The sequence below is a fragment of the Carassius gibelio genome, chromosome B13 (assembly GCF_023724105.1).
Source record: "Carassius gibelio isolate Cgi1373 ecotype wild population from Czech Republic chromosome B13, carGib1.2-hapl.c, whole genome shotgun sequence".
Lineage (NCBI taxonomy): Eukaryota > Metazoa > Chordata > Actinopteri > Cypriniformes > Cyprinidae > Carassius > Carassius gibelio.
The window spans coordinates 13286457-13310964 of NC_068408.1; the positions used below are offsets into that span (position 1 = coordinate 13286457).

Genomic DNA, 24508 nt, shown 5'->3' on the forward strand with positions numbered 1-24508 from the left:
TCCACCACGCCCACATTCAATACTTTGCATTTCCTCATTTTGCCATCCAACTTCTGCTAAACTGATATGGCACATCCGGTAACTAGTTCAGTAGTTGTAAGATTGTTTATAGCTAACTATTTAACTTTTCATTGATTCAAATTTAGCGCCCTCATCCATTGCCTCAGGTGCTTCTCTTCTTTAGGTTGTGGGTGTAAATTGTCAAGTGCACCACAACACAAGACACTGATTGCTTCACATTGTGTTTGTTACATCGTTGGTTCAATTGTTTTTTTATTACAATTGTTATGTAGCCCCTAACTGAGCATATAATACTTGATATATTTGCGTTCTGTTATCTAGCCACTAGCTTAGGTACGTCAGGTCCCTCAGCCAGTAGTAAGATGACAAAACGAACGCAATGGCAGCACCATTGTTGCAATGGAAAATAAAGTGAACCACCAAGCATGATAGCATGTTCTAGTACACCCCAAAAACAAAATCAAGACTTTGTAAAAGAGCATTATATTGAAGTAAATTGAAATTAAATTATCACATAATTTGAAAATAGTGGCTCAATAAACATGAAATGCTCAAACAACACAAATTAATTCACCACAGAAAAATGATAGATAAATAGTTTTTAATGTGTTTTTATATGTGCCAGGAAGCAAGAGTTCTTAGAAAACTGTTGGAAAATGGTCCACATTAACAAAGATACCAAGTGAGTAAGTGCATTTAGCTGTTATTGACAAAAGTCATTAAATTACATTTGAGAATTTTTTTTCTACAGCAATCTGACATTTTCTGTGACACTTATTAATTCTTTAATGTTTGAAATTCTTAACTCTGGTGTCTGTTTATTGTCATAACATTTGCAAAATGTATTGCAAAATTTTTTATGGAAATATATTGGCATCAGCGTTTAAAACAAGACATTTTACAATATAATTAAAATAAAATTGCACGGGTAAAAGAATCATTAGAACAGAATTATTTAAAGAATAATGCTGTAATTTGAAAATCTGTAAATTATTCTGGTAACAATAGTATATTTTAACTTAAAGAAAACAAAGCAAATATTATTATAGAAAAAATGTAATATGGCAAAAAAGTCACACTCCTTCACACTCTTGTCATTTCTTCATTCACTTTACTTGTCTTTGGACATTTAGTCATACAACACTTAGTGTAATTATATTGTCACCTGAATCTCCCCAGAATCCAGCTGGTTATGGTTAAGCTGGTTATGATCCTCCATACTACTGTCATATTTAGGACAGATGAACTCAACAGGTTTCCAATGCGGTCTTCGTCCACTTCCTCTTTGTCTGAAAGGGGCAAACCGCAACCATTTCTTGACCACATCAGCAAACTGGTGGTGCGTGGCCTCCTTTCCTACAGGTGTCCTTTTCAAGGCACCTGCAGAAAATGTGGTTAAAACAATCTTTCACATGGGAAATGTTGAGCATCCTAAAAAGTCAGTGATAAACCTGAAGATGCATCTGCACTGAGACGGGATTTTAAAGACTGCTTACGAAACAAAACACCCTGCAGTCTGGTGTTTCTGAAGCTCCTTTTCTGTCCTCTGCCAACCCAGTTGAGCTCTGAGCCCACACTGAAAGAGAGAACAGCGTGCATGAGACGCCGAACCGCATCATCTACCGTAGCTCCGCCCATCCGTGAGAGATGTGACACCTATGAAAAAAAAATGACAAAAAAAAGGAATAAATACTCAGTACAAATACAGGAGGGAACAGTGTAGCCAGAGAAGTTTTGTAGAAAGAACGAAAAAAATACTAACACATGCAAACAATACTGTTCTTAACTATTATTTTGGACTACACAACTACCTCCATAAAATGTAAACTTCCTGTCCTGACTGAGGTTTACAAAGTAATATAACCTATTATTGCATGCTCTGCGGTAATTGTAGATTGTAGAGTAGACTGACAGTAATACTTTTTTACCATTCTCTTCTGAGCTTCAGTATCCTCTAAATGCTGCTCCGTTTCATCAAGCTGTTCCATTGTTCGTAGTGGCAGATTTACGTCAAGCGGCTCGTCCTCCTCTTCACACACCTGTCCATGAATCCTGGCCTGCAGGTCTTTCAGAACTTCCCATTGCCTCTGTTGTTCCTCCTTGATCTCAGTAAGGAGTGATATGATTTGTCTATGGGCTGCTGTCTCTGTAATTGTATAAAAATGTATATTAAGTGAAGACTCACAGAAGGTTAGTTTACCCTAAAATAAAAATTTGCTTCGGATTTATTCAGCCTCAGGTCATCCAGGATGCATATGAGTTCGCTGGGTTATTTTGATGTTTTTATCAGCTGTTTTAACTCACATTCTGACGGCATCCATTCACTGCAGTGAATCATTTGTGAGCAACTGATGTAATGTTAAATTTCCATTAAATCTGATCCAGTGCAAACTCAAAGACAACTTCCAGAGTGCGAGTTTTTTGCATTAACTACTGCTTTAAAGATCAGCATTTACATCTAAACTGCTGTGTCAGTTTCATTAGAGGAAAAAAATATTGCCAATAATAATAAAGGTGGTGGCTTGTTTAATAAATAACTTTGGTGATAACTGTCAAAGGGTTTTATTAATATATATTTGATTAACATTAGGTGCATTTGTCATATTTTATCTAAATAAATAAACAAATGACCCATTAACTATTTTAACTAAGTTAACTATGTGAAAACCTTGCAAGTTAGCAGCAGTTTCATGTTAAAACTAAATAAGATAATACATAACATTACTCAGCTGTCAACTACCAACTAATAATACCTAACATACATATATATACATATATATATATATATATATATATATATATATATATATATATATATATATATATAAACTTAAAATCTAAATGTAATATATATAAATAAATATATTTTTAACAAGTAAAGGTTCCATAATGATAGAAGGGAAGGGATGTGTAAGTCCGTTTCAAGGTAAGTTAAACATATTTCTTTTTTTTTTTTTTTTTTTACTCTTTTCACTTCCCAGTAACGTTAACGTTACCTGATGTTGAAGACGCATCCTCGCGCATTAACTTTCCTCCTGCAGGATTGTAGGACTGTGAATCCGCGCTAAAATTCACATCGGCCCGCCCAGGGATGTCTTCTGCGCTTCTGCTCAAGTCTCCTGGCAGAGGGTGCGTATCCTCCTCAGACACCGCTGATCGTCTCTGTGCCATGTCTGCCATGTGTTTACTTACTAAACCCTCCGCCCGGCGGTTTATGGCCCAGTTCACGCGACTGACGATGTTTGGGTCCATATGGATGTACTTACACACTAACAAACAGCACTTCATGCAAAATATAATCTCTTAACGCGAATCTCTTAATAAACACAGCGATATGAACGAGAAAAAGACGGAAATGGTTATCAAACTGTCCCCAGCCAGCGCACGTATCACGTTACGCAAACGTCACAGCAACGTTGGCAGAACGTTGGTAGTTTTGAATGAACTACAATTCCCACAAGCATAGCGGGCTGGCGACGTCACCCGTTGCGCACAGGCGCGCACTTATTGACCTAAATCTAATTTTTTGACAGAAGTACATCTCTTATAATAGTCTTTGCATATGATTACTCATAAAAGATGATAATTTTTGCGGATAACTACTAGATTAATATAATTAATCATTTTCATTTTATTTAGTTTTACATCCTTTTTCAGTGTTCTTTGTGAAATATAAATTTGAAAATGTAAAATTATATATATATGTATATAAATAATAAATTAATCATGTAAATATCAATATCAATAAAAATAAAAATGTAAAAAAGATTAATAGCCTACATTAAAACCGCTGTAGATTAAATTAATATTTTTGATTTGTATTAAAAATTAAAGGCAGCTCTTTCTTTATCTTACACTGAGATCCATGTTTTTATTTCACTGTTTTAAAAATTGATCAAGGAGCTGTAGCCTAATAGGCTATATTTTTAAGATGTATTTGGCTATATTATATATTTATACAAAATTTAATTGATTCATTTATTGATAAGTCATTTAAATTATATTATTTTGTCTTACTATTTTTGTCTCACATTGTTGTTTAGTCTTATGATTGTGTTGGTTCAAGGAAAAATGTGTATTCATGAGTAAAAGATAAGAGAATGTCTCCATTTCAAGGTTGTGAAGCAGTAATTTTCCATTGCTATGGCTTGTGATATAATAATAACACTTGGATTTGTGTTGGTCAGACCAATTCTGAGCATTGAAACATACACAAGATTATATATAAACATTTTTTCTATTATTATTATTATTACTATACTTCATCTCCTGCTTCTGCTCTTCTCTGGCTTTACTCTGGCTTTACTTTGCTGAGCTGTTCTGTTATAGATAAAATGAATGTTTTCTGACAGGATCTAATATTTGCTAATATTACACTGGCATGGAGGCATGATCTAAAAATTTGCCTCAAATCTGATATCACCAGGTTTGTGTAAGGGTTAAGGGCTATGTTTGAGGTTTAGGAAATATTATCATAAGTAAAGAAATTGCATTTATGCCTTTTTACAGTGAAGTCAATGTGTTTTTACACATGCCGTTATTGGCTGAAAAGACAAAAAGTGTTTACCTCAGCAAATATCATTTTTATTATGCTCAAGTAGCAAAAATGTAATCTGATATACAACTGAAACACCTGAACAAAATATTTTAGTACATAAAGCCAACTACCATTCTTTTTATGACTCCCGAAATGCAGAAGACATCAGTTACTTTGAATGAAATGTCTACTTTATGCTTTCATTGGAGAATCAAAAGCCCAGCAGTTTTCCACTGAAAAAAAAGAAGAAAGAAAACAAAGAAAACATGCAATAATCTAAGAGGTCTAATACCACTGCTGTCCGTCCAGTGCTCAACAATGTGTAATAGTAATGAACATAAATAACTCCTTATATTAAAATATCCCATGCGATTTAGCAAACCTAGGGTGTTTAATCAAACCCTCAACACAACAACAAAAATAAAATAAACAAATAAAGGACCCAAGCATTGTACAGTATCTACTGTATGAAAATATAGTCAACGGATATACAGGCAAAGACAAAAATATGAAGACATTTTCATGTATGTATAATTATGTACATCAGCAATGCATCACCCTGTAAAAGTCAAATTTTTTATTCAAATATGCCTGAATCTATGAAGAAATATCAGCAGACAAGAAAAGGAAATCTGAGGGAAACTTGTCTAATTGTGGGCTAATTGGTTGTGCATGCCCTCAATATTATTATTGTTATATTTGTGCATACAAATGAACAGCAGCGCTTTGATTTCCAGATGTGATGATGATCAAATATAATTTATCAGTATGTTAAAATCACTGAATATGTAAATTAGTATGGCTGATTTTGCAACCATGTTAATGTCCCACAATCTGTAAGCAGCAGCATTCATAGATTTTGGAGCATTTTGCAGAGAAACCAATGTAGTTGCATCTCAAAGTCTCTTTTTACTATCCTTAATATTGAACATAGAGTGCACAAACTCTATTAAAGCTTACCGAAATATTATATATATATGCGATTCAAAGAATGTGATGTGTCGTGCTTAGGATTTACGAGAAAAAATGCAAACACAGTAATTAATTAATCTAAACATTATTGCATTTCATGAACAAAACTTTCATTAAACCCTGCTTTCCTGATGTCTTTCTTATAATACCCTGTGTAGGGGAAATTTACAGTTAAAACCCAAGGACCAGATATGTCGCAATGAAGACCAGGGCTCAGAGATGAGTTCAATTAATAATAATAATTTTACTTGAAGAAAATAGTTTGCAATTTCATCAGCAGAAGTCAGCTTCAACACTCTCGAAGGAGTTCGCAGGCCGCCCCCAGTACAATACAAAATCAACCACAGTTATACCCTGACAGAGGATACTAATTGCGTCAATACATGAGTCAACAAAATTCTGATTGGTTCCAAAACCTAGATAAAACTCTCCAAAGACGTATATCTGATATGCTGGACACTGGCAGTTGATCGTTTGTCCTGGGACTGTCTGAGCTTCTCCCTGTACAGACAGATACTAACACACATACACAGAGAACTTATCTAAAATTCAAGGCTTTCTAGCACTGGCAAGTGTCTTATCATTACGGTTGGATACACACACATAATATGTGGACATTAATCTTGAGGAAAAGAAATACAGCACACATAAGGTTACACATTTCACTCTTGCTATAACTTGATTCATAGTCAAACAAGAAATCATGTAATAATATAATATAATATCAGTATGAAGCAGACATGGGGACTTGGTCCCATCTCTGGTATGAAGGATATGGCAACTCGGCATCCACTCCTTCAGTCCCCCGTTTTAGATCAATGTGGGGTCTAATACCCCACATCTGGTCTAATAAATGAGGTCAGGTGTCGTTGTGATGCATGCTAAGAATGTAAAATGTTGGTCAACTTAAACATGTGCATACTTAAAATCTCTGGTACTGGCTGACATTTCTAGTAATAAACACATTATTTTGTACAAAATACTTCCCATAATCATTCTTACTTCCCATATACATTCATCTACTTACTTAATCCCACAATATCGGCACTTGCACTAGTCTTTCTTCACATAATGTCTTTTCCAGTGAATCATTCTGTGTGTCCCTCTACCTGGAAAAGTGTCCTCACTTTCATCAACATATCTTTGTAAATACCTCTCTTCCTACTACAGCTACTTCACACTTACCCTCTAAAACCAAACATTTATCCAACAGCCTTAAGACTAAATTTGCATATTCATTAACCAGATTTAACAAATCATTAAAGAAAAACGCATACACTATAACCAATTCAAAAAAAAAAAAAAATTTAACCCATAAGAAGGATATTTGTCTTATTTGTTTTCTTTTAACATATCTTATACAACTATGATGAATTTTAGTTAATTTGGTCATATAGTAAAATAAACTCATTACAATAAACGTATATATATTATTCTCTGGAAGCTGGGCTAAATGAATAACCACTGTTATTGCATTCCTGACATATGTCAGACCCTCAGTCACCTCACAGATACCAAATACAGACATTGCTTATAACCTAAATCCCAGTAGAGATACCCTTATTTTATGAAAATCTATCATTTTCCCGATCAATGGTACAATTATAGAGATTGAATATCCATTTTACCCTTTCATTCCAAACTTGGTGTTAAAAACACAAAAATAAACAAACCAAAAATAAGTAAGATCAATATTGAGCTATCTTTAAAAATAAAAATAATCATAATCATTATTTCCTCGAAAACCTAGAGCAGTTCCTAGTTTATTACTTAATAGCCCTTTTATTAAGCTTTACTTTCACCGTAAATCCATTTGCAGTCATTATAGTTCACATGCTGTTTACACATACATGAACCATAAACCTTGTCATTGTTAACACATTTGGTTTAAATTACATTTTAAGTATCGAAGTGTCTAACTTTTAAAATACAACTAACCGATCCACTTATTGTCATGTATGTATTTATTTTATACCATGACATTACTGTTAACCATACTCATTGCCTTATTACTACCTTTTTTTTAAAAATGCAAATCGTGTCAATTATCATACCATATTACTGTACTCAGACTATATTAGTCAATTTAGTTCTCACTGTTTTGTCAGTGATAAATGCTTACAGGTCAGCTACTTGATCAATGTCTTAAAATCCCTCGTTCATGTTTGTCATTTGGCAGTGATATTAATTTACTCAAAATTATTATAAACTGAAAAAGAGCAGACAGATTTCCCAATATTATTACTAAATGAACAATACTATTACTTAGTTCTAAACGGCCAAATATTTATTAAAGAGACATCATCAGTTTCTGTAAATCTGTATTGAAACAGTATACATTATCAAAAAGACCTGTCAGTGTTCACAATATTAATTTGACTTGACAAGTGTTCATAAGCAGCTCCATAGAGCCTATTACAATTGTGTTGTTTAAACAAAAATTATTATTATAATTTTTTTTGCTGTGCTATTTCAATTAATTCAAACCTCTTGTTATGGATTTGCTCCATTAAGGGGCTATCCACACGTTTTTGTTCAACTTATCTCTGTTCTACATAAACCACTACATAAAGCTTTTGCACTATATTACACAAGCAGGATTCACTCCTTTGTTTTCCCACCAGGCTTCTTTATGTGAGGGTGCTCTCTGGATAATTTGGTTAGTGACGTAGCCAATCTGTCACTGTTTTTCTGGCGTCAAGTCTAAAATATTTACCTTCACCATTCAAACAACAATTTAGACCCTCATTTAAATTTAGGCATGGATTTTAAACCCATTTTGGACGGCAAACTTAAATTTCACAAATCCAATCATATAAACACTCTTTAACATATTAATCCAGAGAGTGATTTAAATCAGTATTATAAAAGACAAAACAAGTCATTATTACCAGTAGCAGACAGAGCTGGATAACCAATCCACTTAAAGCTCGTCCCATGTTCGGCATTGTCTTTTCATTAGTTTCACTCAGAATTATCGACTTCTGTAAAGTAATTTCACTTAACACATCTGTAATGATAAAACACTCATTCCAGAGGTTAGTAACTCAATTGAAACAAAACAGGAACAGAATTGTCCCCCAATAATATATATATAGCCATCCTCATGCATGCACATACTTAACACATTAATATTTTAACAGCTCATATTTAAGGTTTTCCTTTTGGTATTAAATCGGAAGGATTTAAACTCAAACATTGTCTGTGCATTTTACCAAGTTTGTACCTAATCTCTTATCTAATCTCAAAGTTTGCCTGTTCATTAATGATTTTTATTTTGAGAAAAATCAGATGGGTTGTTTTGGTCTTAAAATTATTGCTCTGTTTTGGTTACTCTTTCTTAGCAGGCCAATAATAGAAGAAGAGCACTATCCCTGCCTCCACTCAAGCACTCTCTCTCTCTCTCTTACTGTGCAAAATATTATTTATTTATTTATTTTGACAATTTTTGCCAAACTTTAACTTAGACTATAATATAAAATTCATTACAACATATAACCCTAAATTATTCAAATAAGTTAAAAAATGTCAAAGTTTCTAGATCTAAAATCTCAGTTTAAACTGTTTAAAATACATAATGCTAGGAACATTTCTTTAAAATTATTTTTACCTTACATGCTTAATTCCCTTAACCTTTGTTATCTAAACCATCTCTTGATTAAGCAGAAGCAGTCTTCATTTTTAGCCACCACCATATCTTGTAATCATCTTATGCCATGCCTAATGACCTGCATGAGTAAAGACTATGATATAGACATATTAGTTCAATATCATTTTAGCCTCATAAGAAATTTTTGTCTCAAAATAATGGCTGTCATCACATGGTCTCAGACGGTTCTTGAAAGCCCATTGCCATTAACTTTTTATAAATAAGCTCCTTGTCCTCAGGGTGTGATCCCCTGGCATAGTTGCATCAAGTTGTGGACGCTTGTCACAACAATCAGTCAAGGAATGCGGTTGCTGGTGATCAGGTCTGGAGGAGCTCACATTTTGAGGCAGATTGCTGTACTTCCTACAGTTCCCCTCTTAATGATGCTCTAGGCCTATCAAGCATCCGCTCAACTCCACTACCATCTCACATATAACACCTCCCTTCAGGGCAGGTGCCCAGTGGCGGTGACCCCCTGCCTTAGGTTGTCCCCTATTGCCCAGAAGAGGATCTTACCCGTCATTGAGAAATCACCTCATGCACACTGGTAACCACTCTTTCCCGTTGCAACATCCTCGATAGTCTTCTTCCAGAATCCAGTATTTCCTGCAGCTTAGGAAAGGTGCACTCAAGAACCATGAGAGCCATTGACAGCACCTACTAGTGTTAAAACATTGAAAAATTTTAATCAAACTAATATTTAATCGCTAAACTCAATTGGATACCTCCAAACTATCATGCTGAGATTACTCAGTGAATTTATTTTTCACACCCGTCCATTCATTGTAATTTTCTGTTGCTTCTGTAGCTGCAGCCATCAGGCCCTGTATGTTGGTGGAGACTAAAAATAAGACAGATAAGTTACTGGTCATAGAACAAATAGCAATACAACTGTTTAACTATTCAAAATTATTTACATCTATAGCTCAGGGTCTGTATTATGATTTTAAAGACCTCATGTCTCTTCAACAATTGCTCCTAAATTGTTATTCATTATTTTTATAATCTCTTATTTCTTACATGCATTGGGCAGTTGAACATTCAACTACCAATTGCCCTCTTAATGCATTAAATCTGAACTCTTTTTATCATGTCTTTTAGCATCTCTGCCTATGATTTGACTGAAACACTGTGCTGTACTATAAATATCTTATCACTTAAACATAAGCTCAGATAATGGCATTTTAGCTTACTTTGAATGAGAGAGAGAGAACTCTGAGGGATTCAGGACTCATAACAATGCATTTTCATTCATTTTTAACATAATTTCATCGTACTATCATTTTACTCTAGCCCAGTTTAAAACTTGTCAGAAATTATATGCATTTTAAAAATAAACATCTTTATATTTGTATTTTTACTTTATTTTCGCAACTCAAATGTTTCTCAAAGTTCTTTGCAGTCATTGTCATTACTTTTACATCAACTTGTATTTATTAATTCACTTAATTCTGGCCATGGCTTCTGAATTTCAACATTGGTTTTAAATCTGTCAGAGGTTATCTGACCCAGGTATATTACTTTGGGTCTTGCTAGCATGCTGTCTTCAAAGTTACTTTGAAACCCCCGTTTATGTTACTTGTTTACAACTTTATCATCTCATAAACAAAAAATAATTTTCTTTTCTCTTCTTTTTTCTTTTTTTTATGATGCTGCGTGACTACAATTTTGCAATCCAACAATAAAATTACTCTTTTGGCCAAACATTAGTAAATATAGGAATTACATTTTTTTTTCTTTTTTTTTACTCAGAACATGTCTCTGGTACTTTCAAAGCTTAAGCCAGAGTCATGGTGGGGGCCAGCATGAGATAAAACAACGGCTTCATTGTAGTCAAAGTAATTTTATCTTTTTTAACAAAACATAAGCTTCTAAGTTTTTCCAAAATGCCACTGCCAATTTGTGTGCCTACAGTTTTTTTTTTTTTCACTAACCCAGAATTCTGTTCAGTATTTCTTGTCAGGACTTTCAACAATTATATAGGAACTGGAACAGGTCTTATGATATCATTCTTTGTCATTTAAACCTTCTATGCACAGAGAATCAGATTAAATCATCACTCAGGATTATTTTTAACAAATCGGCACATACATTTATAAATGTTTATTTCTCAGGTTCTTTCTAAGTTTAAAGCCAATCAAGTTTTTGTTTTAACATTACAATCAGAATTAAAGCTCAGACTGATCATTCTTTAAATGAATTCAGAGAATATATATATATATTTTTTTAAAGTCAGAGCTTCAGAGCCAAACTGTTTACAGCATTTGCTCTCTTCTGTTTCATTATTTCTATCAGGGCTGACCAGGTTACCTAATTTGTCAGTCATATTTCTATCATAAACCAACAACATATTGAGGTGGCGATCTTACCAACAGCACTTGACTTCTGCGTGATGAAATTGCAAAGTATATTCCAGAATTTCCATATACTGGTCCAATCCAATCAGGGTCATGAAAACTACATTTTAGCTCTTTTGGGGTTGTTCCTGAGGCATCCCAGATCAATCAATACTTTCCCTTTGCATATATCCCTATATTTTTATAGGTGCACATATGAATTATCACTATTTATTTTTAAACACTAATTTTGGATACTCTTTTCCCTAACCACTGACCTGGCCTATTTCTAAGCTCGGGGCGCCCCTGTCTGTAATGGTGGGTGATCGAGAGTTGGAAGAGCGAGATACGACTAGAACCCCCGTCTAGTGTCTTACATTCTTCTCGGGATTTCCCATACCCCTACTTTGGCTTACCCGGCCGTAAATGCACTGCCCTTTATGGCCTCTCGTGCTTTTTGGCTCTCTGTGCTTGACCCAGCACTGCCCTTTACGGGTTCACATGCCTGTTAAGAATGCGTTTTTGTCCCCCCCTGGACTGTGCACACCTAGAAACAAATTTTTACGTCTCTCTCTAAGACCTATAGGTGTGCACCTGTTCCCTCTGTAACTGTACACATCTCTAAATATCTTATATCAAGACCTACCGATATGTACTTGCACCCCTTATACTCACAAGGTTACTTATTTACAGGTATATTGTGACACCAATTTACCTTACTCCACCCTGGAGCTGGTGTCTACCCCCTCACGTCTGAGTGAGTCTATCGTTCCTCCTTCTCTCGACCCCCTCCACTTACAGACAGTTCCTAACCAATAATATTAAATCTAAAATCTTTCCTACCTTGGTTTGATGATTGATCAGGGATGTCAACAAAGAACTATTGCCCGCCGATTCTCCACCATTAACTGTAGGGGAAATTTACAGTTAAAACCCAAGGACCAGATATGTCGCAATGAAGACCAGGACTCAGAGATGAGTTCAATTAATAATAATAATTTTACTTGAAGAAAATAGTTTGCAATTTCATCAGCAGAAGTCAGCTTCAACACTCTCGAAGGAGTTCGCAGGCCGCCCCCAGTACAATACAAAATCAACCACAGTTATACCCTGACAGAGGATACTAATTGCGTCAATACATGAGTCAACAAAATTCTGATTGGTTCCAAAACCTAGATAAAACTCTCCAAAGACGTATATCTGATATGCTGGACACTGGCAGTTGATCGTTTGTCCTGGGACTGTCTGAGCTTCTCCCTGTACAGACAGATACTAACACACATACACAGAGAACTTATCTAAAATTCAAGGCTTTCTAGCACTGGCAAGTGTCTTATCATTACGGTTGGATACACACACATAATATGTGGACATTAATCTTGAGGAAAAGAAATACAGCACACATAAGGTTACACATTTCACTCTTGCTATAACTTGATTCATAGTCAAACAAGAAATCATGTAATAATATAATATAATATCAGTATGAAGCAGACATGGGGACTTGGTCCCATCTCTGGTATGAAGGATATGGCAACTCGGCATCCACTCCTTCACCTGCTTTACAAAGAAGAAATTATAGACTAACAATCTTTAGCATCCAAACACAGCTTGCACGCTCTACTTGGATTACACCTAGCTTATATTTATCAGGAATATCACATTGCTTAAACCCTAGACCTGCTGTTGCATTTTTGGAAAGTAAACTAGGCCTCAATGTCTACTATGAGTTATACAGAAAACCAAATGTTCATATTTGATAATATATTCTGTCAAACTAGGGAAAAGTTTTTTTTTTTTTTACATCTTTAAAAAGAATGCCCTACAAAGTTTGACCTTTGATTTTAAACATGCTAAAAGCACTCTTTGACAGTAAGCTGACAAATTAGTTTTGTGATCTAAAGAATATGCAGATTCACTTGAAGCACACTCTACAGACTTTTAAAAGCAGAAAACGTTTCTAAACATTTTGCGTTACAAAATACAAAGTTACTTTTGTGATATAAAATACTTTGCCGCAATACTCTTCCAGATATGTTTCTACGTCATCTAAATTCTATTCTCAAAATATGACAAACAATTAGACACCCAGTATCAACCAGTGCATAAAACACAACATTTCCCTGCAATGTGCCTTCAGTCGAGAAAACCTGCATGAAGTTGCTAAGTTAGACTAAAACAGTCCATAGAATCGCTACTTTGTCAGCTCACTGAAAACCTCTGTTAGGAGAAAAAGTCCACACATCCACATATTGTGCCACAGTTAAAAGCTTACCGCTGTGATTCATCATGGCAGTGCCTTTTTCAAATCCACAGAACCAGAGGCATACAAAACAAAGTATTTAAATAGTCCTTCTGAAAGAAGGGCAAGAAATGAGCCCCAGACACATCAGCATAAAGAACTCCTGAAAAATCCAATATTGTTAACTGCATCCTTGGAAATGAATTCTGATCCTTGTTCTGCTGAGAGGATTTCTTCCAAAAATCCTGGATAACTCTAAGATTAGAGAAGCATGCTAAGAGACAAATGACTTGACTTCTTGCATACGGATTGACTTTGAAACGGTCAACGTTAGCTTCATTTTACCAGGACACGTTCCTGCTAATCAGCTTCGTAGGTTTGTGGCTCACTCACTCCATTCACTCTCAAAAGGGAATGGACCGGTCTTAAATGTCAAAACAGTTAAGTATAAAATATATATATTTATCTATATATTTTCCCTTACTTGACAGGCAAAGTTTTGAGTGTTCAAAAAATCTTTACAGTTACCTCTGTCATGTCACACCGATATCAAATAGTAGAAACGGTTTTACGCATCAAGTCAAAGGTGCATCTAACAGGGTGCATAATATTCAGAGATGAAGAAGGAGGAATCCAGTAGAAAAGGCTGACACGTAAGTCTGAAAGACAAAACTGCGCAGCCTGGCTGAAACTCCAGAACGGTCTCTTCTTTGGGACAGCTGTGGGTTGGTTTTGTTTCAGTACGTCATAGGAAAGTAATGTGCATAAATAGCTTTCAATAAATTAATAAATAAACCTTTCTCTGTTTCAGTATATACAGAGTGTTAAAGACAAAAGAAAAATTGAGAAACATCTATAGAAACCCATATATCACACAAGAATATTGTCTCACTAAACATAAATATGTTGGTCGTAGCGTTCCAACATGTGTTTCCACACAGGTGCAAACAAATGCCCGCTGTTTATCTCTTTTTTTGAGTAAAATTTGATCTTAAAACTTTCGGTTTTATTACCTCCTCTGCACCGTAAACATATTCTCATCTGAAGAATGTAGACACGAATGACCCTGACGTCCTGATCGTTCTTGTAATATGAAGGTGACGACTAGGTAATGCCCAAATTAAAAAGAGGACTGAATACAAGTATTTCCTAGAGGTCACCAGTACCTTTCAGCAAAATAACGAACCCTCATAAATCTCAATTTTTACAGACATTGATAAGTCCAGCCTCTTCTTCAGTAAATTAGCAGCTAATAAAACAAATACCATCATAAAATACATTTACATCATATTCTTTATATATGTAATATGCAAAATATTTTGAAAAACAACAACAAAAGTATTCACATCAAACCAGGCAGTAGTCTTCATTTCCCAAGTTCCTGTGCCGTTAGAACAGTCTATATATCAGTCAACAGGACCATTCTTTACACACATCCTCTCTCTCCACTTGTAACACCACAGATCCAGACTCCGTCAATATTGCACCCATTGGAAAAGAAAATAGAGGATCGATAAAGGATCAGCTAGATCAATAAATAAATATTCCTCCAGAACGAGAGCCGGTCTGCCTCTGATTTGAGGACTTGTGCCATTGTCCTCACAAGGTCAAGGAGGGAGCGCCGGGAAAAAGAACTGTCTCATTCCTCGCGGCAGGTGGGCAGATTGACGAAGGTGAATATGTTAAACTCTATGAGGATGGAGAAACACAGGAAGACAGCGTACATCAGCAAACAAATGAAACCCAAACGCTTGTCCAGTTTCCACTTGTTCAAATGCACACCGAGAACCTGAGAGGGAAAGTAAGGGTAGATGGTGAGAGTTGGATTCATAGGACATTTGTTTATAATACGTTTTCTTTAAATACTCCCACATACCGTGAGAAACACAGATGCTAGAAGCAGCCCGACTGAGAAAATCAGGCCTTTACTGTTCAGGTGAATCTGAAAAGAAATGCAGGAAAAAGTATGTTAGACCTTGTAGATGTAGAACATATCTAATGTATAGATAAATACTACCCCAAATTAAGCAAAGTAAGCAAGTGAATTGGTAATAGGTCAACGTATAAAGGAGCATCTCAGTCTTGGCAAGCTAAGCTGGATCATGGCTCATCACTTTGTGCCAAATTTCGTTAGTGTCAAACAAATAAAAAATTACATTTTGCAATGCAAAATTGCTAAGAATTTAGGTCTTTAGGTCACATACTATTGTGAAAAGATTCAGGGAATCCAGAGAAATCACAGTACCTGAAGGGCAAGGCAGGAAACTTTAGTTGAATGTGCTTGACCTTTGAGCCCTCAGATGGCATTGTATAAGAAACCTTAAAGCTGCAGTGTTAAATATAGCCACATGGGCTCAGGAGTACTTTAGAAAACCACTGTCGTTTACCACAGTCTGCTACTGCATCAAGAAATGCAACGTGAATATCTGTTGCTCTAGGTGAAAGCTATACATCAATTCTATGCTTTGATGCTGCCGGGTCCTCTTTACTAAATAAATCATTAAACAATAATCTCTATTACAACATTTTCCACTTACTGTGGAGCCATAGTCGATGGCCAAAGTCTGGAGGGCCCAGGGCAGACCAAGCCCAATCAGGATATCAAACACATTACTACCAATGGAGTTAGACACAGCCATGTCACCCATTCCTGAAAAAGACAGAGAGACAGTTAAAATAAAACTAAAATTGAATCTACGAATACTTTCGATTCTGCTTCTGTCTAAAATGAGGAACTCTCCACTGACTCAGGCCTTTAAAAAAAAAAAATCAATGCTACGTGAGAGAACAGTACAAAAAGTGGTGTGGCGTTCCCTATTGCAAAAACTTCAAAAACCAAAATGCTCTTTGACTGTGGTGCAGTGTTGCCAGATCTGCGAAACAAAATCAGCCCAATTTCTTTTGAAAACTAGTCCAAACCTAGCCCAGTTGTTTTTTAACTGTGGTTTCTGTCAGAATCCCATCCATTGACATAGCATTCCAGGAGGGGTGGAGGAAGATAGCTTTAACCCATTGACTAAAAAACAACCCACGGCAACAGTATAAGTATACACTGTTTTGGAGCTGGCCTTCTGTCAATCTGACTGTCTTTGAATGGGGAATGAAGAATGCAAAAAAAGAAAAAAAAAGAAATGGTTGATCCCTCAACCCCTCTAAAATTCACAGGATGACACAAAATTATGCATTTTGGGCTTACAAGTATGTTTTTGCTGTCAAATAAATGTGATATCTGTGTGTAGGTAACATGGATAAAGTGTAGTGTTATTTTACATATGTGACCCTGGACCACAAAACCAGTCTTAAGTCGCTGGGGTATATTTGGAGCAATAGCCAAAAATACATTGTATGGGTCAAAATTATTGATTTTTCTTTTAATTAGGATAATAAGTAAAGATCATGTTCTATAAAGATATTTTGTAAATTTACTACTGTAAATATATCAAAACTAAATTTTTTATTAGTAATATGCATTGCTAATAAATCATTTGGACATCTTTAAAGATGATTTTCTCAATATTTTGATTTTTTTTTTGCACCCTCAGATTCTTTATTTTCAAATGATTGTATCTTGGCCAAATATGTCCTATCAAACTATACATCAATGGGAAGCTTATTTATTCAGCTTTCAGATGGGCCGTTCACATATTGCGTCTTTTGTGCGCGCAAGTTCGTTATTTCCAATGTAGGTGCGTGGCATGCACGCTCATAATGAAAGCGACGCGGTGCTACGCGCCTGCTTTTTCCAGGCGCGTCCGCACCGCATCGAGTTAAAAACATCTCAACTTTTCAGCATACCGCAAGCGTACCGCCGGTCATGTGACAAGAACTAACCAATCAGCTTCATCCTTTCCCATAACAACATTGAAAGCTCAGCTAAGATGAAGGAATAGGTGACCATAGCTGTATATGGATTGCCATTTTGAAATAAATTTAGTAGCAGAGCTACTGCGAGCGATTTTTAGTGTTGCAAATCCATTTATCCTTTGCTGAAATTTCCACATCTTCATGGAGAGAGCACGTCATTGTTGCTTAGCAAAGGCAGGCGCCTCAGGAGCGCTTCTGCCCGAGCGCTTTGGAAAGAAGGAAAAAGCGGCGCGCCTACCGTTTTCCGCACATTTTTAGGCGCGATATGTGAACGGCCCCTAAATCTTAGTTTTGCAAAAGTGGACCCTTATGACTGCTTTTGTGATCCAGGGTCACATATAGTACCGACATTGTAACAGTAGAAATAGAACTTATCTTTTAACAATCTCCTCCTTTGGGAAATTGGGAAATTATAATTAATAATAATGTTAGAGCATAAAGAAATATTCATTTGTTCCTACCTTGCCGTGCGACAATTAAACTGGCCAAACAGTCAGGAACGCTGGTCCCAGCAGCCAAGAAAGTGATGCCCATGATGACATCAGGGATGCCCATAGTGTAACCGATCACTGTGACCTGCCACGAGAGAGTCAACAGGTCATTTCAAGCAATTGAGAATTTCAAAAGTTAGTATCTGTCAGACAAGTCTTACCATCCAAACCATGATGTAAGAGAAGAAAGCAATCCAGAGGGTGGAGGAGATGAATGAGACCATATACCAGCGCTCCCAGCGAGCTGTGGAACAGTTGGGCACGGTGAGGAACAGCAGCAGACTCAGTGGCCAGGCCAGCAGCCACTTTAGCTTATTAAAGCCCCCACCTGCACAAGATCAGGACATCATTTGAGTCATTAGTCTTTAAACAGACACTTTCATTCAAAGCTGCTTACAGTGCACCTACTGTCAGGAACACTTCCTGCTTACGGACAAACAGAATTCAACCTAAAATTATTCACAATGTTTTAATCAATCATCTGTAATAAATGTACCGGGGCAGCGGTATGGTACATAGGGTCCTTCGTTTTCATCTTCTTCCTCTTCCTCCTCATCGTTCTCATTGTTTTCATTGTCCTCGTTCTCATTTTCGGTGTCAGTGCCGGCTTCAGCTCCTCCCCTGTCGTCATCATGGTGACCTGTCTTTCGCCCGTTCAGGCCTCGGTCTGTTCCTGCCAGCCCATTCTCCACCCCATGCTTTCCTGGGATCTTTACAGTCACCTCTGAATCCCCATTACTGAAACGACTGTTGATCAGACGCTGCCTCTGCAGTGACACACGCACACACATTAGTCTGAGCTAACAAACTGAATAATAAACCTTTCACTCTGTAATACAGATGATGTATATACTTTTAAATCTCTGTAAGATTTAAATATTTATATCCCATATTGTGACTTAATTTCTTATTTTAACCTTATCTCACTATTACCATTTTCTTTATTTTAGATTCTTTCTGTTAAACTAAAAAGTATTACTGTTTCCAAATATTAAGAAGCACAACTGTTTTCAACATTGATTATAAGATATGTTTCATATGAGAATGATTTCTGAAGTATCACGTGACTTTGAAGGCCCAGTGTTATTTTGAATATACCTTTTTAGTTTTTTATGAATATTATGTAATAGTTTCTATTTTTTTATATTCTGTTTCCATTTCAATTTTGTATAAAGTTTTAGTGATTTTGTTTTTGCCATTTATATATATATATATATATATATATATATACAGGTAAGGAACTTTTTTATGGTTTTAGTTTTAGTTGCAATTTTAGTTTAAGTTAGCGATAATACATTGTTTTTTAATTTTTTTTTGCTTTGCCAACACAGTAATCAATTATTTTTTTTAGAGTATATTCATATAGAAAACAGTTGATTTAGCTAAAATTGTAATAAAAAATATATTTAATAATAATTCATTATAGATTTCTTAAAAAAAATAAAAAAAATAAAAATAAAAACACCTACAAAATCTATCAGATGTAGCTGTAGTTTTGTTTTTTGTGCTTGTGTGACTGACCTCTGTAATAAGCATTCTGGAGGCCATGGTGAGGCGTGTGCGAGGGGAGAAGTGGCTGGTGATCATGATTCTCATTCCAGCCTCAGAGAAGGACAGCTGATGAGGGTATGCAGACAAGAGTTCATCCACCATCAGCACTGATGGCTTCCTGTGGAAATTTGCTAAGAGGGGCAGAACAACAAGCAGAAATTTAGATGGGCACCAAGCAGTTGCACACACTTATAAAAACAGGACTGCATGTATTACCTTTCTTAAGAAGCACGACAGTGGCATCGCACCCATCGTCGATGTCTGTGTTACTGGCTGTGCCATTACCCAGATTTGTTGAGTTCTTTTTCCGCCGCTCGATGTAATTAACCACCCGTGAGTTAAAGCTGATTAACACCAAGGAATGAGAATTAATAAAATCAGCAGTGATGCAATTTACTGATGTGGAGTAGATACGAATAGCAATGAAGCTATGTAATTATGAAAAAATTTCATAGCGACAGAACAGAGAACTTACTTCATTAATATAATGTAAAACATGTACAGTACTATTAGGATGAGTGACTCCCACCTGAGAAGAGAAAAATTAGAGTAAATCATTAAATAATAAAAAAAAAGGAACAGTTGTAAAATGAAAAATTATGAGGGTGGTCTGGTGTAACAGCAGCTTTAATCTTACCATGTCACCTTCTCATCATAGATGAACTTGAAAAAAATAAAATAAAAGTTAAATGTAACAGACAAATCACAATGACAAAGTCACATTTCTTCAAATAGTTCTGAAATGTCACACTTTACCACCAGAGGGCAGGATTACCTTACTGTAAATATGGGCCCTGAGGATTTAATGAGGCCCTGAGGATTTAATGAGGCCCTGAGGATTTAATGAGTAATCTAATGGAGTAATATAATATAATATAATATTACATTGTCAGCATAATTCCAGTGAAAAATTTAGCATGAAGTTTCTGTTTATTTTTAGGATAAAAAAAGGAAAAGACATATCACCCCTTCCATAAAAGAGATGAAGTTTACCTGCAACACTATAAACTTTTACAATACAGTTTGTTCTTTTAGTGAATCCAATTTTTAGTAAGGTTCTGTGGGTAACATCTCAGATACTCTGTGTCCTGTGTACTAATAATCAGTGTTTGTTGTCCCTCTGTGCTGGGAACACATGCAGAGTGTGGGCAAATAAGAGGCCTGTGCTGCAGGCCACGGGCCCCACGGGAGAGCCACTCGCTTCTCCTCTCCTGCTGCGCGAGGAGGCCCATACGCATCATGGGAGCATGAAAAAACACTTAGAGTTCTACTCACCACGATCAGAGTGGTCACTGAGATAGTGTAGTATGTCGAGTCTCTCATTAACGTCCAACATGAGAGCCGTACTGCCTGCATCAACAAGAGAGAGGACGGATGAGCGAGAGAGAGACAAGCACGCTTAGACTCAAAGGGAGGGGGCCAGTGGAATTGAGAAAGTGTAAAAGCAGTAAAACTGTGTAATTTATTCGATTTACTTTCACCAGTCACCTTGAACAAGTGTTTTTATTTTATTTTTGCGGTGACAGAAATCAGCTAATGAAATATAATTTTAAACCTAAAATGTTGCTACCATATTTTTGGCTTAAGTTCTGACAACCACAACTACTGGTTATTTACTTTAAATTTGACATATTTTATTTATTTATTTATTTTTCAGTGTAGAGCAAGTTTTGTAACTCATAAAGGTTTTAAATTAAAACTGCAGAAAAAAAACATAACAAGAAATAAAGAAAAAAAAGAAAAGAAAAAAGAAACTGTATCTTTAATAATGATATTGCACAATATCTGTACAGTATATTAAGGAGTTTAGTTCAAAAAGTCTCTATTCACCACAATAAATAAATTGCATGCTTCTTTCATTCATTGACTCAGTTGAAAACCCTGGTATTAAAGGATTTTAAAATGTGCTTGTCATGCCTCTTATATAATGTGTAATCTGTGACTATTTCCCTTTTTTTTCTGGAAATTTGGGCTGGGCTTGCAAACTTTAGAATTCTGTATTAAAGTGTGTGAATTGGAAGCGAGTTAAGGAAACGAATAAAGTAAAAACCATATATGGATTTGACATCCTGTAACGAATCCAGCTGATTGAACCGTGTGAAATAATCCATATTGAATGTGTGTCATGTTGTGTAGGGCGATCCTTCCATAAAAAGCATTGATCTACGTCAGAGCACCGGAAGTAATGCGCCATCGTTGACGCTAGCACAGCTTAACTTACACCACAGGTGACACTCTTTGCTTTGTGTTTCCGTGGCAACTAGAAGCTCCATTGTTGCAGATGTGTTTTTTCCCCCCTTGACACTGATGGACTCCAAGTGTAAGTGTCTTGTGGCCTTGTGCCATTTTAGGAAAGGTTTACTGACATCACAAATATACGATTCTAATTTTGTAAAAGTGCCCAAAAATGCCCAAACACAAAACCATTGTATATGACATGTATTTGCATAAATATAAACCACACACAGACACACACACACACACACACACAGACACATATATAATAGAAATAGAAATATAAAATGCGCGTGTGCACGTGTATAAGCAAATTTCTTTAAAAAAAAACTAATAATACAAAAAAATAAATAAACTACAGGTATAAAATAAATAAAGAATAATATTGTCATATAAATGATACATATTCACACACACAGCAATGAGATTATTTATCATAAAGACACCAATGTTCAAATTTCCAAAATAAATTACCTGTCATTTAACTGATCATTTGAATTAATGTCATTTGTCTCAATTTGTAATGGAGAAGGGCATAAACCAATTGTGTGTATGTGTGTATATGTGAGACACAAGACTTTTCTGAGGTCTATCAGACTACCCAGAATGCCTCTATTCCACTGCCAGTTGGTGACTAGAGAATGTCTGGGAGAGGAAAAAAACTATTAAGCAGTTTCCCATGCTTTTACAAAGACAGAATAACCTCATATCCTCTTTTCTTTAACATAGTAAGGGTCTCAGGAGGTTAAACCGAAGGAGCTTGAAGGACTGAAGGAAGTGGAAAGCAAAGACGACGGATGGAAAACAGAAAAAAAAGCAGTTCCACAGCTAACATGGCTGACCTCATCAGCTACTCTTCAGTGACCCCTGAGAATAGTCTGCTCACTTCTTACTGTCATTCTGCACTGAGTAATGGAAGGGGATGCACAGGTCACCTCCTTCATCTCTAAAGTCATCCTCTCACAGATGCTGAGAATTCATAATGCTGGCTCAGTACATTTGTATCAAGTGTCTAAAGAAAAATAATGTCTTACTGGCGATCCGTAGAGACTGTAGCAAATGAGGATGTCAACAGGGCTTTGAATATAACTATAGCGTTCTTCCACTATGGGTTCAAAAGATAAATTAACACTTAAGAAAACTACAAAACACCCAATTTATATAACTGAACCAAAAAGATACTGTAGCAACAAACACTAGCATTTAACAAAATATTTCGCTACACATAAGACGGCCCATGGACTTTTATGCTGAAACCAAAGTGAATCTGTGTATTAGTTGGCTGGATCAATTCACTAAAATGCTACATTTGAGAAAGAAATAACACAGTTTTTCATTTGAATTAGTTTGAAACATTACCTAAAAACATCTTTTGGGTGTGTTAATGTGCAAAGCAATGAGCACCTGAGCAGTAAAGATCCCACACACTCCGATGATGCAGAGGATATTGAAGACAGCAGAACCCACGATTGTGCCCACTCCCACATCTCCTTTAGTGATAAATACACCTGCACAGAGAAGAAAGGGTGGCTTACAAAGGGCAAGTGAAGGTCCATGTTCAAATATGAGGGGAATTGTTTTCCGAAAGCACGCTTTGTTCAGAGATGTTTACCTATGACTGAGGTGAAGAGTTCAGGAGCTGAACTTCCTGCTGCCATGAACGTGGCTCCTGCTACATCCTCACTGAGATGGAGGCGCTACAACACATTTACACGCAGACAGAGAGAGAGACATCAAAGATGAAGTGAAACAATTGCACCAGACAAAAATAATGAGTAATCTTGAGTTTCCTGAACTCTCCTCCCGTCTGATAATTAAAAACATATAGAAATATTATTACAATATAACTTAGATTGGGACAAATTAGATTTTTTTTTTTTAGGACAACTATAGCTTATTTGTATTTATAAAAACTCAAAATAGCTTTACATCTTTAAACTAGACTAGACTGTGACAGGATAAAGTATTAAATAAATAGTTACATATTTTACCTTCAAACTTGCTTTAAAGGGGGGGGGGGGGTGAAATGCTATTTCATGCATACTGAGTTTTTTACACTGTTAAAGAGTTGCATTCCCATGCTAAACATGGACAAAGTTTCAAAAATTAAGTTTTTTGAAGGAGTATTTCTGTTCCAAAAATACTCCTTCCGGTTTGTCACAAGTTTCGGAAAGTTTTTTTTCGAGTATGGCTCTGTGTGACGTTAGATGGAGCGGAATTTCCTTATATGGGTCTTAAGGGCACTTCTGCCGGAAGAGCGCACGCTCCCGTATAGCAGAGCACTGAGAGGCTGAGCACAGCCACAGACATTCATTCACTGATCAGAGCGAGAGCGTCGCGAAAAGTCACAAAAGAAGTGTGTTTTTGGTTGCCAGGGAAAGACAACCCTGCACAGATTACCAAAGAAAAAACAGCATTAAGGGACCAGTGGATGGAGTTTATTTTTACAGAGCATCAACGGAGTTGTGCAAGTGTTTTTGTTTATTCCCTGCATTTCGAAGATGCTTGTTTTACAAACAAGGCCCAGTTTGACGACGGATTTGCGTATCATTTATTTCTTAAGGATGATGCAATCCCAACGAAAAAGGGTCACAATCGTGTGTTGGAACC

The 24508-nt window shown here is 36.0% G+C and overlaps 2 protein-coding genes across 2 annotated transcripts in view; both read right to left on the reverse strand.

Moving 5' to 3' along the window:
- Positions 1–605: 605 nt before the first annotated feature.
- Positions 606–3426, reverse strand: LOC127970155 (uncharacterized). The gene is made up of 4 exons (XM_052572444.1): positions 3018–3426; positions 1950–2167; positions 1518–1677; positions 606–1401 (listed from the first exon to the last, which is right to left on the reverse strand). Exons 1-4 carry the CDS (start codon positions 3307–3309, stop codon positions 1175–1177), a joined length of 897 nt encoding a protein of 298 aa, XP_052428404.1. The 5' UTR covers positions 3310–3426; the 3' UTR covers positions 606–1174.
- Positions 3427–4583: 1157 nt separating this feature from the next.
- Positions 4584–24508, reverse strand: part of slc24a3 (solute carrier family 24 member 3) — an 81697-nt gene continuing 61772 nt past the window's right edge. Inside the window, exons 5-18 of the mRNA XM_052573280.1 lie at positions 23511–23595; positions 23303–23406; positions 20939–21013; positions 20301–20326; positions 20139–20192; positions 19880–20007; positions 19634–19794; positions 18609–18879; positions 18274–18440; positions 18083–18197; positions 16295–16407; positions 15634–15699; positions 13073–15546; positions 4584–5680 (exon numbers count right to left, since the gene is read on the reverse strand). Of these exons, the coding sequence (XP_052429240.1) occupies positions 15397–15546; positions 15634–15699; positions 16295–16407; positions 18083–18197; positions 18274–18440; positions 18609–18879; positions 19634–19794; positions 19880–20007; positions 20139–20192; positions 20301–20326; positions 20939–21013; positions 23303–23406; positions 23511–23595 (1515 nt within the window). The 3' untranslated portion in view covers positions 4584–5680; positions 13073–15396. The remainder of the gene's footprint in view (positions 5681–13072; positions 15547–15633; positions 15700–16294; positions 16408–18082; positions 18198–18273; positions 18441–18608; positions 18880–19633; positions 19795–19879; positions 20008–20138; positions 20193–20300; positions 20327–20938; positions 21014–23302; positions 23407–23510; positions 23596–24508) is intronic.